Source organism: Momordica charantia (assembly GCF_013281855.1).
Source record: "Momordica charantia cultivar OHB3-1 chromosome 5 unlocalized genomic scaffold, Mcharantia_2.0 BLBB01000005.1, whole genome shotgun sequence".
NCBI classification, from domain to species: domain Eukaryota; kingdom Viridiplantae; phylum Streptophyta; class Magnoliopsida; order Cucurbitales; family Cucurbitaceae; genus Momordica; species Momordica charantia.
In genome coordinates this window covers 1,285,939-1,297,536 of record NW_028275163.1, presented here as the reverse complement: position 1 = coordinate 1,297,536, position 11,598 = coordinate 1,285,939, and the positions used below count along the sequence as shown (strand labels likewise).

The 11,598-nt window shown below is 37.3% G+C and overlaps 2 protein-coding genes across 4 annotated transcripts; both read right to left on the bottom strand.

The window, feature by feature from the left end:
* Positions 1-214: 214 nt before the first annotated feature.
* UBP2 (ubiquitin-specific protease 2) lies at positions 215-4,671 on the bottom strand. The gene is made up of 2 exons (XM_022291288.2): positions 1,949-4,671; positions 215-938 (listed from the first exon to the last, which is right to left on the bottom strand). The coding sequence occupies exons 1-2, from the start codon at positions 4,669-4,671 to the stop codon at positions 701-703; spliced, it is 2,961 nt and encodes a 986-aa protein (XP_022146980.1). The 3' UTR covers positions 215-700.
* Positions 4,542-10,829, bottom strand: LOC111016085 (zein-binding protein (Protein of unknown function, DUF593)). Of its 3 annotated transcripts, none has more exons than XR_015790905.1 (4): positions 9,569-10,829; positions 7,474-9,029; positions 7,060-7,199; positions 4,542-4,677 (listed from the first exon to the last, which is right to left on the bottom strand). XR_015790905.1 is itself a non-coding variant. In XM_022291363.2 (3 exons), the coding sequence occupies exons 1-3, from the start codon at positions 10,263-10,265 to the stop codon at positions 7,140-7,142; spliced, it is 2,313 nt and encodes a 770-aa protein (XP_022147055.1). In that variant the 5' UTR covers positions 10,266-10,829; the 3' UTR covers positions 6,470-7,139. The 3 variants fall into 3 exon arrangements, 1 of the variants encoding a protein (XP_022147055.1); XR_002602139.2 differs by lacking the exon at positions 4,542-4,677 and adding an exon at positions 6,470-6,903; XM_022291363.2 differs by lacking the exon at positions 4,542-4,677 and having other exon boundaries at positions 6,470-7,199.
* Positions 10,830-11,598: the final 769 nt, after the last annotated feature.

Sequence of the window (11,598 nt, the reverse complement as noted above, 5' to 3'; positions counted from 1 at the left end):
ATTTATGATCAAACCAACTCTTAAAAATAAATCACATGTCAATCAAAGACACGTCCATTTTTTAAGCATATCTTACATTTGGAGAACGAAGGAATAATTAATATATGAAATTCACACTCGTTCTCATCACAAAGGACCTTCACAAGATGACTTTGAATCTTCAAAAGTCGTAATATTGAGAGATTGGAATATTTGATAAAACTGACAAATAAAATAGAGATTCAACATAGTTAATCTTAATTATGCCAATATTAAAAGTATAGGAAAAGTTACCAATGGATTAGCTGCTGAACTATGCTGCACTCTCAATTTTTTTATGTCCCATCCAAAAACATACTCAGAAATCTAATTTTCCGTTAAGATAAATATTTCCATTTTTTAGAAAGTCACAAGGAAAAGTAGAGATGGAAAAAAAAAAAAAAACAATTTCAGCATATTCATATATCTCATATAACAAAATCCGGGGTGAAAAAGGGTCAACTCCCAAGCCCCCCACCCCCTCCCTCCTATTGAAAATGGCAACAACACAAATTTAATCAAAAATCATATTTCAAAACCTATATCTAATGGATCAAAAGAATGGATTTTTTACGGGGGAAAAAATCTTTTGTAAAACAGTTGTTGTACACTCACCTGCAAATCCCTCTCTCTCTTCTGTTGGAGGCAATGAAGAAGTAAGCATCTGTTAGCCAAAGATTTGTCATGTTATCTCATAAAATAGGATGTATGCCTCGCAACAAAGGACCCTATCAAGAGTAACCTCATTTACGCAGGCATCACTTGCATAATACCACACTGAAGCATCTTCCTCAGCTTCCCCACTGCTCCTCCTCCTGCTGCCCCCTCTCACGTATGCAACATAATGGCCTCCTCTCATAGATCCAGAGTGCTCCACGACCCCGATCAGCCGATAACTACACTTGTCTCTATCCTCACACCTGTAAACTCCAATATAAACATGGTGTTACCAACAGGACTAGATAGCATGACAATTAACGAGGTAGTTTGGTATAAATAGGAGGAATCGGGCCACGGGGTAAGTATAATATGGGTGTTTAGTCTTACTTGAGACTTTAACTGTACTTTCATATCTTTCAATACAATTTCAGTCCCAATAATCCTCGAGTCCTCATTTAAGTCATTCAGCTATCAAATTAGCCAAATTTTCCGACAAACCCAAAGTTTAACAAGATATCATTTACGTAGGCATCACCACCACAACATGACCAAGAAGGAATAAAATACAACTGATGATCTAGAAATGAATTAAAAAAAAGTCATGAATACATCTTTCCCATGTAAGACAATAGAATTCTGAGGCATGAATGCGGTGGTAGAACTCCACTGATTAAGAGTATCAGCAATTGGCCCCTGGCCTCGGCTCAGGGGCACTATGGAAATGTACCTTCACTTTGGTGAATTCTGTGCACGGGTATACTGTGTGAAACTCATAATGGAACAGATTTGTTTTCTAATGCAAAGTTTTTCTTCTTGTTTTATACTCTTTTTTTGTATACACCCTCGTCATTTTCTCGGACTGGGTTCTAGAAATGGAAGTGCTATTATCAGAATCAGAGATTAAATGCAGTAGAATGATGAAGATCAGAGTAGTGATAGCATTAGCAATTATAAGACAATGGCAACGCTATCACCTTCCATGATCATCATCTTCCACTGGGTAAATTCATGATCTTGACTAGAGAGCTTCAAGATCCACGAAATGAGTTTGAAATTTTTACGTTGAGTTCATTAACAACATCCACGAAAGTTGGCTTTTTAAAGTATTGATGCAACTTCCCTTTCCTTTCTGTACCCCACATCCCATGGGGATTTGAAAAAAAAAAACCAAAAAGATCTTTTTTGTCTTGGGAAAAAGGGTTGTAAGCAATGGTTTTGGGGAATTTAAAAAAACGTAAAATGGAACAGGATAGAAGGATGGAGATAATACCTGGTATCCATGTATGGTTTAAGATCAATTGTTTCCTTGAATCTGACATGACCATTCAATTTACTATAACGACCGCGAGCATCGGGACTGAATCTCTTTATATGAATTGTCAAAATAGGAGGGGCCTTGTGAATGAGAAACCTTTTTGTTGCATCTCTTTTCACATTCACAATTGTGGAGTCAGAATCCATCTCACCATCCTCACTTTTTTCTAATTCGCTGTTCTCTACAGATATTTGAGAACTCAAGGGCTCAATATTAGATTTTGCAAGTCCACTGCCTCTAGAATCATTGTTGGAAAGAGAATAACTGGATCTATCATCTGAATTCTCTCGATTGCTGGTGTTACTACAACCTGAAGAATATGCTTGCCCGGAATTCACGTCTCCGTCAACCTTTGCTTCATTCTCATCCAAAACGAGGGAATTCAGCTTGCCTGTCTGGCAATCAGCAGGTTTTGTGCATACTTGACTGGAACAATCTACATTCTCATGCAAATTCATGCTTTCACCACTACTATAACACATGGAACCATTTACTAAACTCACATTTCTTTGATTTTTTACTTCAACTGAAGAGTTCTCATTCAAACATGATATATCACCCCCTACTGCAGTTTGACATCCATTTACTACAACTTCGCGAGCAACTTTTGATTGCTTCTTCATTTCCAACCTTTGTTGTTGCAGTCTTTTTAAGCATTTCTCACAGTTATATCCATTTTCGTTGGAGAGAAGTTCCGGCTTAGTGAAATAAGTTAGACAACTCTCCACAGAAACAGGAGAATCAGAATTATCAACTTCATCAGGATCAGACTCGCTAATAAAACTACTTTCCGAAACTTCATTCACAGTGGAGGGCCTCGGAAGGGGCCCTACAGTGATCTCAGGCTCATCAAACATATCCCCAAGGCCAAATCCATCAAGATCATCTTGAGCACAGCCCAAAATTGATGAGGAAGCCTGGTCATCTTCTTTTGCTACTTCAGTAGTGGAACTCTCTTCCTTGTAAGGAAGCAGCAAAACTTCAGAGGCTTGAACCTGTAAAGGAGATTCATCATCCCACAAATTAATTGAAGAAAAATCTGGTTGTTGACTGGGCTCGTTGTGAAGGGATGACCCCTGATTACTCGACCCAGAGATGCTTTGTTGTGAATCGTCATTAATAAAGACTTCAACATTGTTTTCAGAGTCCTGGGTAGTGGAAGTATTGCAATTTTCTGCATTCGGTTCTGGTCCGAGGAAATCCAACCACGTCAGACTATCTGAAGTACATTCTCCTCCATTCTCAATCAATACTTCTTTTTCAGACTCTTTAACATCTGAGACGTTCTGAGAACTCAAAGTCTTCTCCATAATGGTAGATGTGCCAATGGAACTGGCCTCTGCTGGAAGGGAAGACTCACTGCTGGATGATGGAACTGAGGCAATTTGAACTGATACAACATCTGAAGCCTTCTCGGTTTTAGGGAAAGTTTTTCCACTTCTCTTGGGTGGCACTTTTGTCTTCTTTGCTCGAGATACTGGTTGGACCTTTTTGGCCAACGGTTTCTTAATCGGAACAGGAAGAGAGAGATCTAGAAATGGTTCATAAACTGTCGATGTGTGGCCACATTCTATGCAACATACAGCACTTGATATTTGCCCCCCAAACATCTCATCTACAAAAGTAGGAGTGGAATTTCCAGATGTTTTCTCTTCCTTGGACTTTGTCATCTTCCTCGAAGCCAGCTCTTCAGTAGACAATCCATCAAGCAGAACACGAAGCAATTCGTGACTATCATGTTGATCGTATCCTTTGAACTGAGGAGCTTTGGAAGAAATGCAACCAAAAACTGATCTTGGATTTATTGAACCTTTAATTTTGCCTTCCATTCTTACTTCAATAAAGAGCTTCTTCAAAGCTATAGTCAGAGGTCCAACACACTCTTCCAATTTCAAGAAATAATCTCTCAACATATCGATGGCCAAGAGATTTTGAAGGATGGAATTGAAAAAACAAGTGTTACCTAGATTAATCAAGCCTTTTACAACATAATGATTTCTTCTGTCCAAATCACTTAATATAGAACTTTCTGATTTAGTTGCAGCTGTAACTTCACTACTTGCACGCCATGTGTTCTCGACATCCACAGGTGAGCCTTCCATCGACCGGTCTCTAATTAATTTCACCACATTAGACAAGCCATCTTTCTGGTCAGCGTTCTCTTCAGTTTTCTCCACTGGAATTAGTGTATTGCAAGAGAAACACCATCGAAGCTGTGGGTTTTCGAACTGAATCACCACAGGGTGACGAGTTTGCCTGACATGCCGAACAGCATGACTCTGAGAGTTTGTTGGAAGTCCAATCCCCCCACATGCATAATGCCCACACTGCAAACATATCCAAATAGCTTTGGAATCAGACTTTACATCCACTGGAGCTCCCCCCTTTTTCTTCCCATGTTTAGCCTTCCCCTTACTGCCCCTTCTATCAGCCGAACTTTCTTGACAATCTTCACAGTTTATAGGTTCCGAGGACCCAATTTTAGATGATAACTCACTTAAATTAAGGCATTTATCAAGATGTCGGCATTCCCTTTTCTCCTTAACAACTGACGCATCATCACCAGCAATCTCCACTGTTGTGCTGCTTTGTTGGGGCACCGTGCTCGGCGAAATTGAAGATACCCGCTTCTCCTTCGGAGGAGCTCGGTTGTTCTTCTTCTTAACTTTCTTCCCCATGGTTCCCTAAAACGGATTCCGAGACATCATTAGAACCAAACCAATAAAAACGGCAAGACAATCAATAGCAAACGCCCAAAACTCAGTCCGCCACACAATCAAATCGAACAAAATCTACTAACACCACACCAATCACACACACACACACACACAACATAAAGAAATCCCAGATTAAGATTCTATTATTGCAAGCACTATTCAAACGTAATGGACAGAAATCTAACAATCGTGACATCCCTTTATACACAACCATTAAAAAACCCAGAGAACCTACAAACGCAGCGTGTTCTCGTTCTCATGAAGATCCAGACAATATTTGGTGAGAAGAGCGGGCATGAACTTCTTGTGGAGAATCGAATAAAAGAAGAAGAAAGTTGAAATCGTGTACCTGGAATCAGAGACGAAGAGGACCAAGAGTGGTGATGGAAGATTACAGATTAGAGGGAAACCAGGAATCACATGGGGGAAGGAAGAAGATTAAGAATTGGAGATTTAAGCTTTAAGATCTCTGGAGATTGAGATGGAGAAGAAGAAGGAGAGAGCGAGGAGTGCGCATTCTCGGCGCTGCTGCTGCTAACTCTTCTCAATCTAGAAGATGAAGAGGCTCAAAGGTTAGATTAGTGAGGCCTGAGGGCTTCCGACGAGGAGAGACACACACACAGTTTCAGCAGTAGTCAGAGTAATAATAATTAATTAATGGGTGAGAATATATTTAAAATTCGATCAATTATATGTTTATCTTAGAATTGCCAGTTTAGTCGTTCAATTTTTAGATTTTTGTCGACGAACGACTCTTCAACCCTTATTTTCGTGTGAAAAATAGAATTATTGATCTCTCTTACTTGAATTATGGTCAATAAAAAATTGATGTTCATCGATAAACACTAAAATATTTTTCATTGCTGTCTTTAAAATTTAAAACTTGATTATAAGTTTTTTAATCGATAAAAATATTTAAAGTATAAAATTTTAATTGATTTATGAACTCTCTTTCAAATCCATTAGGACTTTTTTTTTTATTTCATTAGACAAATTCTATTAGATGCAAAATTTAGTCCATAAATAAATTTTAAAAAAATCAAATAGGTAGAATATTGAAAGTTCATAGACCCACATGTAAGACCTATTAGATATAAAATTAAATATTTATAAATCTATTTTATATTTTTTTAAAGCGGAGGGATTTGTAAATTTATAGACTAAACTTGTAATTTAACCTTATCATTCTAGTTTCCTAATTGAATTATAATGATTCATTACTTTACAACTCTATTTTAAGCCTATGTTAAAAATACTCTAAACTTTTACTAATTTTTTTTTATAAATTTAAAAACATCGCTAAAATAATTTTGATTATATATCTTAAAAATTGTGCAAAATAAAATAATAAATTATGGTTAACCCAGCATAATTTTTGAAAATGGTAAAACGATAGAACTGTATTTTTAATGAGGAAACTGTAACAGTTCATCGAATGATGAAAAATGGACCCAGTGACCTAAAAAAATTAAGTTTACCATTCAAAATTTGTTTTTCTGACTCGAAATATAAATTTATCCTTTTGACTCAAAACATTTTTCCTAACACATCAGTAAAAGGTGAAAGTACAAAACTAGATGTGAACACATGAAGAGCAGAAACAAGGTGATGAAATTCCAAAGAGTTTGAAAGGCAAATTTTTAGCGAGGTTAAAGTTTTTTAGTACAGTAATGTGGAAATGGAAGATCCAACCTCGACATCTATCGTAATTGTTTCGATTTATCAAATCCAGATCAGAATTCAAATTGAATATTGGGGGTAAAAAAAAGGTAAGTGCATTTTTAGTCATTGAAATATCACTAAATTTCAGAATATTATAATTCAATCCTAATTTGAAATTAATTCTAATGAATTATGATCACATCAACATAAAAGGAAAAACCTTTGAAAGTAAAAGTTATATGAAGAATTTCACTGGTGAAGAACCCTCCTCTTTCATGTCCTGCTGGGAAGAAAATTCCGATCTCACCACGCCCAGCAACATAAGTCTGAGTTCCAATATTGAAAGAGAACTGAAAGAAATAACATCTGATAGCCCCAAATAAATCATTGCTCGGATTCGGGTTTGATTTTCGACATCCCAGAAGCTAGCTAAAGAGAGTTATTTGAATTGACAGAATATGACTGCTACTTCTACTTGTATAAATTATTAGACGCTTAACCCAAGCATCTGATAATCTCTCTTCCATGCATCTAAACCGTTACAAAAACAACAACCATATTCTATCAGTCAGCTGCATTGAATAATTTCTTTTCAAACATTTAGAACTATAAGACATAACCTGTCAGCTTATTCCCAAATTTACATATATTGTATGGTAGTGGGGCAAAAAAACTATAATTCCTAACCTGGAGGATGATTTATCATGTTCTGCCATGATATTCCTTTTCTTTTTCCCTTTTTTTGGGTTTGGGAGTGGGTGTCCAAACTAACTGCTTCTGTGAATGCTTAAAGATGAACTTCGCCAACATTGTTTCTTTGACACAGCCTGAAAAAAGGGCCATCAGATCATCAGCAATGATTATTTAAGAAACTGTCTTTGATGCCAAGAATGGGTTGATGACGATAAGAAAGGCAGAAAGAATTCTAGAAATTCAAAAGCAAAGACACTAAATGTAGGGAAATTTACTGTTTTCATGCCCCAAGATGAATGACAGAATAAAATTTTCATTCTACAATGTGACTGATCTGTTAAATTATATTTTAGAAGGTAGGGATCTCTGCATATAGTATATTAATCAACTGAAGGTTGGCTGGTGTACCTTAGAGGACGGAGGCAATGGAGCCTGCAGTGTTGCCTTTCCAGGATCCGTCAGTTGTCGGATTTCGCAAAGGTGATTTGTTATATCTTCTAAAAGTTGCAACTGATTGTTCTCCTTCTCTTCGTGTTCCACAGTGAACTTGAGTTTTTCTCTTCCCTCTTGAACAATCTTTAACCTTTCCCTGAGCCACTCAACTTCATTGCCAATTTTCGATCTTTCATAATCAACAGCAGACATCGAATTTCTCCGCAACTCAGAACGCAAACAATTGCTTCGAGAAGGAGCCATCGGTGGAAATCTACCTGTGGCATCTGAGCTGCTTCTTGTGATGTCTAGTTCACTCCTCAACAAGCTAAAGGATGGACCGTCACATTTTACTGGAAAGCTCGAGGTACCATTGAACACTGGTTGCTTACTTGCATTAGCACTCGCTTCATCATCAATGACATGAATATCATGAGGATGGGAATCTGTATGTGTCACAGAGTTGAGACCTTCCGTTCGCTGATTTTGATGGTCGCCATTCTTTTCCAAATTGTATTTGGTCTGGGGAAGAATTGTCTTAGACGATGCCAACTCATCATATGAAACTTTGTCAACCTTTTCACATTCATCTGCAATCAATTCCGTGGATTTCTCAACCATGCCCAGACCATTTGACTTGTTGCTTTGCAGATATGGCTCCAGTTCATTTGCTTCTCCTTGTAGAATGTATGAATTCTCATCTTCCACCATGCCCTTCTCTTGTAACTCATTGTCAATCTCTTCACCATCCTTTAAGCTATCAGCAACTTGATCCAACGGCATGCCCCCAGCTTTCGCAGTATCAGCAAGTTCATCCACTTGACTAAATGACGACTCTTCCCCAAACTCAAAAGTTAAGTTCCGTGACTCAAGCGATGGGGTCTCGTGTTGCAAAGAATGTTTTGTGTAATTTACATCTTGCTTCTCACTAATTGATCTATCAATGCATTGAAGCATATGAGATGGATCTTCAGTTGAATAGGGGAAAGAAGGGGTCCTTTGAGGCGTAACTTCCAAGTCAAGCATATCAACATCCATTCCATCGTATTTATCTCCAATGAAACTTTTCCTATAAGCCTCAATTTCCTTCTCCAGGAAATGCATTTCCCGCTCTCTCCTCACTAAAATTTCTTTAAGAATGCTCATTTCTTCAGCATCATAAGTAGTTTTCTCCTCTATCATCCTCTGGTATTGCCTGGCATCCATTTCTATTGATGCCTTCTCCTCTTGAAGGCGTAATATCATAGCCATAGCCTCATCAGCAGCAGTGGCAGCGGCACTTCTCTCTTTCTCAAGTTCCAGGTACAGGGTAGCACGAGCCGCCTGCTCTTCTTCAAGTGCTCGTTCCAATAGTTTGATTGTATCACTCTCATTACCATCCAAGTGTAACTCGGGACTGGAGTTGTTCCCAGCCTTTTTAACAGATGATTCATACATCTCCACACATATTTTCTCATCGCGAGAATCATCCAGTTCAAGAACTGGAAATACTTTATCTTGATCGCTATTGTCAAACGAAGCCTCTATTCCGTCTACAATGAAGTACAATACCCAGATTTCCAGTTATTACCATGAAAATTTGTGACAAAAAAAATTGCAAAATTTCTACTACAAGGAAACTCAAAACTTCCATTAAAGAATCATGGTAAAATAAAATAAGGAATGAAGAAATGGGCATGACCAAGTATATAAAAGTCTTACCACATTGTTCAAGACATTCCCTTGAAAATTAAATACACCGGACTTGTCTAAAAAGGGAATCACCCGAAACATCAAATACTTAATGTTCAAAATGCATATTAAAAATTTAATCCGGTTTCCATAAGTACAATAGGTAAACTTCTAAATGCTCAACTTTCTAATTAAATCCGCGACAATTTAGGGTCGTCAGGATAAATACTAGCCATACTATCAATAAAAATGAAGCTCAGAAGACAGTTGTGAACCATTTTTTTATCCTAATAAGCTCAGAACTGGCATGAAAGGAACTTTAAGCAGCATAATGATCGTAACTTTTTAAGTTGAACTAATAGGAAATAATCACAAATGGTAAACATTGAATGTTAATCACCTTCAGAATCAACAGAAAAGAAGCTATCCTCTGTATCGTGATCCCCAAATTCGCTAAAGCTTGAAGGAGACTGAGAAACGTCTTCCATATCCAACCGTAAGATGTCCTTTGAAAACACCGATATAACCTTCCTGTGACCGACACCGCCTTTGCAGCGATGGTGAAGACTATTTCCTGGTCTCTCAAAGGAAACTCCATTCCCCATATTATAAAACTTTCCTTCTTCCTTTGAGTAAGCCAAGCCCGCCACAGCATCCAAGTCCGTTACACCGGAAAAGTCTCCATAGATCGTACCTTCTGGTCTGGTTTTAGAAAAGGAACTACCTGATGCTTCACCTTCCAATTCAACGTTTGCCTCCTCCACATTCCTCGGGTCCACCAACATTGACTTGAAACAACGTTTTGGCTCTGGATCCCACATGGAATCCAATGGGAACTTTTCCCTAGTCGAGTGTAGGACTGTAGATATTTTCTTGGATGAACGATCCACTAGTAACTTCTGGAAGCAGTGATCACTACTAAGGTTCCCAAATAGCCCATCACAAGGGCAAGGCAGACACAATCCAAACAGTGCAAGAAATTTGGAGGTAAAGAAAACAAGGCTTGATGCACATAATAAAAGATAAGCTATACCAAGATCAAGAAATGCAGCTACTAAGCCGTTAAATGTCCACAGTTGTATAGCTTGGCAAGCCATTTCCCACAAAGTAACTTCAATATCCAATGGAATCCAATCGAAAAAACACGAAAAACTACTTTTCTAGTTTGCTAATATAGGCAAAGCCACATCAGTCAATCACGAACAGAAATAAGATCGATACCAGCAACCAAACCACAAAAAAGAAAAAAAAAAAAACGAATCTCCGTTTTCGCCAGTGAAAAGTTGAGGGAATCTAATGAATCACTTTCTAAATCAACGATTCTAAGTTAAAACTTTCACTTCGAAATCGATATCTAACCGCAAACTTAACTCCAATACAGCGAGCATCACTGGTCGTAAAAGCTTAAACAGCACGGGGGTGTAAAAATCAAACAGGAACTCATTTCTTTCCAACTTCCATTAGCTTTCAATCCTCGGCTACGAAACAGCAACCGCGGGAACAATTTTATCAGAACGGAATGGTAAACTCGGAAAGTGTGGAAGTTAAGTTGAAAGAAGAGACAAAGTTCATCAATGGTGGGGGTTTCAACTTTCGCTATCTCGGATTTAAAAGCCCTAATAAATTACCATAACAGTCGATTAACAAACGTAGTGTGAGGATTCAGGATTATAATTTTATAACGTTCAAAGAAATGGATTTTTTATTTTTTATTTTTTTGAGATAAGAGAAATGGAAAATTATAGAGAGGGAGAGAAATTTTGAAAAATGATAGAGACGACACGAGCTGAGAGAAGCGTCAATTTCAGGACCATGTTACTAAATTTTCTTCCACGCCAGATGCGACGCCGTATGATCTGCCACGTGGCTCCTATCAGTATCTTATTTTGGCGGATCTTGACGTGTAGTCCACGCCCTCTTTTGAGCGTGTGACACGCTGACAAGCGCACTGGAATTTCTTTAACTTGTGAGAAGAAAATGCTGATTTATTAATTGGAATAATATTTTTATAAAGTCTTTTTTTAAAGCACTTTTTACAAAGTCTTTGGTTTTCATTATGTTTTTTAAATATTTTATTAATATCTTGCTAATTTGAATATAACTCACTCGAAAATGGACATCCCTCCCAAAAAGTGATTTTTTTTTAGCAATTTTACTTTATAATACAAATTAAACATGAAAAATATTACAACTTTCCATTTTCTTAAATATGATATAAATTTCATAATTTAATTTGAATTATACTTAAAAGGACAAATTGGAAAATCACCTTACAATTAGGGTTGTTACAATTGTACCTCTAAACTTACAATGGTTGGATCTATTTGAAAATTTGGTTATTCGAAATTATAGGTACATAATGTGTTTGCAAAATTTTGCCTATCACACTGATTATGTTTACATGAAGGAGTAGATGGAGTAGATGTCGAT